General features: G+C 53.5%; 1 protein-coding gene across 1 annotated transcript in view; it reads right to left on the reverse strand.

Annotated features, from left to right (window-relative positions):
• The window catches only part of LOC137906639 (protocadherin-10-like), a 74,445-nt gene extending 68,605 nt beyond the window's left edge, over window positions 1–5,840 (reverse strand). Inside the window, exons 1-3 of the mRNA XM_068750926.1 lie at window positions 3,294–5,840; window positions 2,217–2,275; window positions 1,642–1,748 (exon numbers count right to left, since the gene is read on the reverse strand). Of these exons, the coding sequence (XP_068607027.1) occupies window positions 1,642–1,748; window positions 2,217–2,275; window positions 3,294–5,840 (2,713 nt within the window). The remainder of the gene's footprint in view (window positions 1–1,641; window positions 1,749–2,216; window positions 2,276–3,293) is intronic.
• Between the last annotated feature and the right edge of the window lie 1,413 nt (window positions 5,841–7,253).

A 7,253-nucleotide genomic window follows, 5' to 3' on the forward strand; every position in this document is an offset into this window, starting at 1 on the left:
CACCATCGCCGAACCTCGTTTCCTGCTGCATAAAGCACGAACACCAGCAGAGTACATGCATGTATCATGTGTACACCCACCCAGCAGCGCACCTTTCCTCCCAAACACACACACACACACTCCATCTCACTGTGTGGACCGTGTTGTTCTCTCCAAAACGCCAGTCGGGTGATATTACCTCCTGTGGAGCGGGAAGCTGCTTCCTTCTAAATGCAACATGAGAAACAAATGTTCAGCTCCTCACAGAGTACATCACCAACTGGGAACGCTCCGCGGCCGGAGCCAGACGAGCATGCTCAGAGCCAGATAAAGCTGAGCCGGCATGCCATTGGCTGTCCTGTTAGCAGCTGAACCTTTCATTGGGGCTGATTTCCGCCTGCGTTCTGAGGTGTTCAATGAAAACATTAAGATGCATGTCACACGTTCATGCGCCGGCCTTCTTCATCATCTCTGGTTGGATAACAGTCCCACGCATGCATGGTTCCATGCCGTTGGATGTGACGGAGTGCCGCTCAAACATCCATGTTAATATAGAGTTCACATAACAGTTTGTTCTGGTGACACGGCGGCGTGATTTGTTCTGGTTCTGTGATTTTGTCTCACAATACGAGTTTCGTCGGCAGGTGAAGGGTGGGAGAAGCGCCCCGCTGCACGCTCGAGCCTGATGAGCCCCATCCACCGTCCCACACCGACCTCACCTGCTCTATTTGTATTCCCAGCACTGATCTGATATTTGGCCTGCCCCGGTCTAGACTGGGGTCTTCCGTAAGGCCCAGAGAACAATCCCTCAGAAGGGAAAGGGCAATTCAATATGAGATGAGATTTTATAGTGCCCCACTTTTTGCCTGACTCTGCTTTGATCAATAAACAGTTACTAACCTAATAGCATTTTAGAGAGAACAAAGGGAGGTTTATCATAAGACTTGAAGCCTTGTCTAGAGAAAATCTCCCGCCATCTTGAGTGTGGAAAATAAATGAGACAGTAAGTGAAGCCGAAGTGATGGGATGGACAGGGACACGTCCAGATTCCAACATTTCACCATCACTTCAACTTAAATTAAAGCTGCAAAGACTAAACACAAAACGAAGCATGCAGAAGCTGCAAGTGTTCCTCGTCAGATGAGTCGACAGCAAAGGTTCTGCAGCACACGGGCTGTGAGCATTACTGAAATGCATCCAATTGTATCAGTTTGGATTCTACGCCTTTTCCTTTTACCCAATGAACCTATTGATTTGTGCCACTAAAGCACGATAGGCTCAAAGTGCCTCGATCCCTGTCGCTGTCCTTTCAGCACCGCTCGATGAAGCAGCAGCAGGGTTGCAAAGAGAGTGGGGGGGGCGGGAAGCGTATTAAAAAGAAAATTATTCCCACCCAAAACAGATTTTTTCCTGCAATTCACCGGAGTGTGAAATACAATCAACACCTCTGGGCTCTGTTCAAGCTAGCCAGCCACACTGGAGCCCGGGGCTTCCAAAGACTTTCAAATTAAGGAAATTAAAAGTCACCCATCCGCACCAACAAATCAGTATTATCCCATTCACAATCATACTATGGGAAGAGATGAGGGATGTGTGTGTGTGTGTGTGTGTGTGTGTTAGTACACTGAAAGGAATAATTATGCGATATGCCGCCACACTCACCGGCTGAAAGACCCCGGTGGGTGGCGTCGTGGTCGCTGTCGCCCTGCTCGCTGTCACCATGGCCACTGTCTTTGGAACTGACGATGTCTGCCTCTTGGAATGCCGAACTGAGAGAGGCAGGAAAGCGAGTGGGAGGATTTGGACAGTTGCGTGAAAGAGAAGGAGGTGGGAAATTGAGAGAATGAAAGGGCAGGAGGATGAAATGCGGGACAGGAAAAAGGAAGAGTGAGAATCAGAAATCAACACCAGTAATTCGGTCACGGCGGCCGTCGGGTCTAAAGTGGATGTTACACATGGCATAATGAAATCCAGCATTAAGGCTTTAATAGGTGCTGCTCTGTCAGTTATGGGACCGATGCCAAAATGAAGATGAACATTATGGACACTGTGGGAACCATGCAGCCTCTCAAAGCAAAAATTAATGATGCAGAAAATACAGGATTCACACTGTTGGGTGTCGTAGACACGTTTATTGATATGTGAATAGGCCTGTGGAGCGTTCTCGGTCCTCTGATGGAGGACGGTATGTAGTTCACGAGGCTGTGTGAGTGTGTGTGTGTGTGTGTGGTCTCTACCTGTTGACCCGTCTGGGTCTGTCCACCAGGTAGCTGAGCTCTGCTCGCTGATGTTTGTTCTGAAAAACCAACAGAAACTCAGAATCACACCGCTAAAGACGAACAGAGGAGATCTTTGCGTTATTAGAGAAGCGTAACGGAACACGTGTGCATGAATTGGTTGTCAAAGTGCTTTTGTGGCAGAGGAATTTGCGTGCCGCCAATGCGTGAGTGGGCGGGAGGAGGCGGGAGAAGGGTTCGGGAGGATAGAACGCGTAAATGATTGAGACGCCCGATGCTTAAACTGAACAACCTTTGTTCACGGTGTTGCCGTGCTGGCTCGTGCACGGAATACTTAACGCGCAGAAAAGGCGAGGCTGTGCCTGACTGCCTGGCTCCGCTCCAGTCACTGCAATCACCAAAAAGCCCCAGCGCCACAGTTCCGCGCGCAAAACGCACGAGATGAGCGCAAAGCAGAGCTGGGACATTCCCTTCCTCCGGTCAGATGTGATTATCTGATTACGCATCATGAGTTTAATGAGCGCCAGTGAGGCTCATGTAGACCAACTATCTGACGCGCACAGAAACGAGATGTGTCCGATGAAGTTGCGCGTTTACTTTATTTCTTCTTCTCTGTAGTTCTCAAAAGTCGACGGACTCATTGTGATAAGAAAATGCCCTCACAGTCCAAACTGCGTATTTTGGGTTCAGCGTTAAACAAGCCCTGCGCGCGCCTGAGTAAACCGCCTAAACGCACGGCACATTAATAAGTAAGAATGTGTCTTCCAGCTTCGCAGTGACTGGAATCTTAAACGCTCCCCTTTACGCGCGAGATCAGCCCCGGCCTGACAGCGAATAAAGCCGAAAGGCCGCAAGAGAATTGACGTCCAATCACCAAACGCATGCCAATGATTAAAGGCTACGGAGCGGGACAGCCCAAACAATGCATTAAACTGCTGCCCCCCCCCCCCCCTCGTAGGCCGTCGCTGTTCGCGGCCTGAATGGGCGAGTTTCTCCGGCATGGAGCAGATCTTTAACGGTAGCTTAATCACGTGTTCGAGCCGTGAATTCAGACGAGACCTGTAAGATGAGTCTTACCTCGCTGGACAGGATGCTCCCGTTGGATATGATGTCGGGCTGCTGGTCACTGTAGCCCGTGACTATTGCGCCGCAGGGGTTGGTGTGATCCGTGTCCGTGCTGCGGGCAGGGCTGCACGGCTTGAGGAACATCAGATCCGTTTTGGCGGATTCCGGTGTGAGACACACCTGGTAGCAGTAGGAGTTCTGGTTTTGGTGGTGGTGGGAGCCGAAGCCCCCACCCCCGCTGCCCACGCCAGACTCTTCCACTGGCACCTGGCCCACGGGCCCCACCCCCGACGTGACGTTGGTGCTCTGAACTAACATGATGTCGGATTTGCTCAGTTTCTTCTGTTTGCGGCCGCGGGCCTGCCTGCTGCAGCACGACCCGCAGCACAGGCAGCAGTCTCCGGCCAGCAGGCACGTGTACAGGTTGAGCTTCTTGTCCTTCTGGCAGCGCACGGCCAGGACGATCATGGCCAGGAGGAAGATGAAGGACACGGAGCCCAAGGCGATGATGAGAATGAGAGTGAGGTCAAGAGAGGTCTCCTTCGCCTTGGAGGCCGAGCCGCGGTCCCCGCTGCGGCCTTCCACCACGCTGTCCACTAATATTACGCTCACACTAGCCGAGGAGGACAGGGGGGGCTGCCCGTGGTCCCTCACTTCGATCAGCAGGTCGTAGTAACCCTGCGGATCCCGCTTCGGGGAGATTCTGCGGGCTGTCCTCAGCTCTCCTGTCCTCCAATCCATGCGGAACATCCCCATCTCGTTGCCCCGGAGGATGCTGTAGGACAGCCGTGCGTTCTCGCCATCGTCTGCATCCATGGCGACGATGCGCGTCACCAGGTACCCAGGCTCCGCAGAGCGCGGCAGGTGCTCTTTGGCTGTGCCGTTTCTGCCAATAGGAGCGATGACGGAGGGCGCGTTGTCATTTTGGTCAACGATGATCACGTTTACTGTGGTATTGGAAAAGAGTTCCGCAGCGCCAGAGTCTTTAGCCTGGACCATGAAGCCAAACTCCTTCAGCTGCTCGTAGTCAAAAGAGCGCAGCGCGTAAAGGTAGCCGGTGTCCTGGTTTATGGACACGTACGTGTCCACAGACATGCCCTGTATGTCACACTCCAATATGGAGTACGTAATCAGCGCGTTCTGTCCTATGTCATTGTCCGAGGCGCTCACGGCGTGAATGAAAGCACCGGGGACGTTGTTCTCAGTCACGTACACGTCGTATACCGCCTGCGTAAAGCGCGGCGCGTTGTCGTTCTCATCGGAGACGTGCACTTTAATGGCCTTGCTGGTGGCGAGCGAAGGCTGACCCTGATCCTTGGCGACCACCGTGATGGTGTAGGACTCCGTGTCCTCTCTGTCCAGCGGGCCGTCCGTCACGATGGTGTAGTAGTTCTTAAAGGACGATTTCAGCTTGAAGGGAACGTCTCCTAATAACTCACAGCTCATGTGTCCATTCTCACCGGAGTCCCGGTCCGAGACGCTAAAGAGAGCGATCACCGTGCCCGGGGCGCCCTGCTCGCTGACCGACTCGGTCACGGTGCTGAAGCTAATCTCTGGCGTGTTGTCGTTCACGTCCAGGAGTTTGACCAGCACCTTGCAGTGCGCCGGGACCGCGTTGGCCCCCAGATCCTTGGCCTGGACGTAAAGCTGGTGCGTGTTGCTCTCTTCATAGTCCACCTCGCCCGCCACCTCGATCCTCCCCGTCCTGGCGTCGATGTTGAATAAGTCCTTTATCCGCGGGGTGTTGTGGCTGCTGAACGAATACACGATGTCTCCGTTCTGACCCTCGTCGACGTCCGTAGCGTTCAGCTGGATGACCAGCGTGCCCACGGGAGAGTTCTCCCTCAGGTTAACGGAGTAAACCGTCTGCTCAAATGACGGCGCGTTGTCATTGGAGTCCAGGACTTTAACGACCAGGAGCGCCGTCCCGGTGCGCTGCGGGGTGCCCCCGTCCACCGCCGTCAGCACGTAGCGGTGCACCGCCTGCTGCTCCCGGTCCAGCGACCTCTCCAGCACCAGCTCGGCGAACTTGTTCCCGTCGCTCTGCGTCTGCACGTCCAGGTAGAAATTGTTATTATTCGTAATGGCATATGTGCTGAGCGCGTTCGTGCCCACGTCCGGGTCGAAGGCGTTCTCCACCGGGAAGCGGGTCCCCGGTATGGCGCTCTCGGATATCTCCACGGAAATGTCCGTCTCTGGGAAGCTGGGCGGGTTGTCGTTGGTATCGATCACCTCGATCTCCACGCGGAAGAGCTCCAGCGGGTTTTCCAGGAACACCTCCAGGTGCAGAAGGCAGGGGATGCTCTGCTTGCAGATTTCCTCCCGGTCAATCTTCTCCTTGACCACCAGCGCACCGTTCTCCAAGTTCGCCTCCAGATACGGTGTTCGTGAACTCGGCACAGTCTGAAAGCGGCGAGCGGAAAGTTTGGTAATGTCCAGCCCCAAATCCTCCGCAATATTCCCAACCACGGAGCCGGGCTCCTGCTCCTCCGGTACCGAGTAGTGGAGCTGAGCGGCCGCTCCATCCAGGACGGACAGGATGAATATGAACCGAATCATGTCCTCTCCGTTTCACCAATTTCACTTCAAGAAGAAATGTCTTTTGCTATTCCCTTTTCTTACAATGAAAAAGCTTTTCAAATGTTCGCTGTCCGTAAAAAGGCAGTGGAGTAAACAACAACAACAAGAGGAAGAGGAAGAGGAAGAGGAAGAAGAGGAAAGCTGTCCGATTCTGACGATCCTCTCCTCTTCCTCGGCTCAGTGAAACGCCGTGCCGTTTGCGCTGTGGGACGCGCAGCCATCGGGTCCGGGCTTCTCCGGTTTAATCAACTCTGCACCGGCAGCCTGGAGTCAGGGCGCATTGCCCACACTGTGCGCGCCAGACTGCTCCTTCTTCACGCAAAGTCACGCAACGTGGGAAATTCCACTCGAGCTAGAAAACAAAGCCAAAACTCCTATTTACGCACAAGCGCCACGGACGATGAAAGCAGCTTCTAAATGCAGACCGGCGAGTCGCGGGACTGTCCGGGGGGATGGAGTGCGTCGCTGCGCCTCCGCGCTCCAAGACGCTGCGCTCTGTTCTCGGCTCTGCTTCTGTGAGGCGAGTGTGAGCGGCGGGGTTGGTTTTGCGCACAACTCCTTTCCCCACCAGCCAATGGCATTCTCACGCACCGTGTGTAATGGCACCTGATTGGGGCTCTGCGACGCCAGCCAGAGCGCGCATCGGGCGCGCGTAACAGAAGCAGCTCTCCTCTCCTCTCCTCTCCTGCAGGCTCGGCCTCCGTTGTACAGAAATGAAATGTTTTACGCATCCGTTGCATTAAGGACGACCAATAAATGGTGACCGTTGGCAGCGTGTGGATGACGTCATCCTGCTGCCCCGGGAGGGCTGATGGGTAGCCAAAAAGTACAACTATGGGTGTTGTATCTTTTAGTGTGGCTGATGGCTGTCGATTTGCCACATTAAAAAAAACTTGACCCGCATGAAGTTGCCTGTGACGCACATTCCAACAGGATGCGTTCACAGCCCGCATCAATGTAATCATCAGTGACGCAATACAGTGTCATGGTCTCTCTCTCGCTCTCTCTGCACAAAACGCAAAGGGACAATCCGAAACGTGCGTAAACATCTTAAATGGTGGAACATGCGGTGTCATTGAGGAAGCATCCGGTAATTCGGTGTAATGACGCGCCATCCTTCAGTCCCGCCGCGGCGCTAACAGCCTGTCGCCCTGTCCTTATCATTAACCCCTCACACGCTGGCCTTAAGTGGAATGAAGTTGCATCATGTGCTAATTTAATTCATAAAGCATAAATTAAATATGCAAATGAGGGAGGCATAGTTAGAAGAGAGCCGAGGCACAAGGGGGGGGGGTCTAACTGCTCAGTATTTGGAGGATGATGACAAAAAGATGAAAAATAGCGTAATTGAATCTAATTAACATAAATCTCTAATTCCAAGTGTAACAGATG

The sequence above is a fragment of the Brachionichthys hirsutus genome, chromosome 17 (genome assembly GCF_040956055.1).
Source record: "Brachionichthys hirsutus isolate HB-005 chromosome 17, CSIRO-AGI_Bhir_v1, whole genome shotgun sequence".
Lineage (NCBI taxonomy): Eukaryota > Metazoa > Chordata > Actinopteri > Lophiiformes > Brachionichthyidae > Brachionichthys > Brachionichthys hirsutus.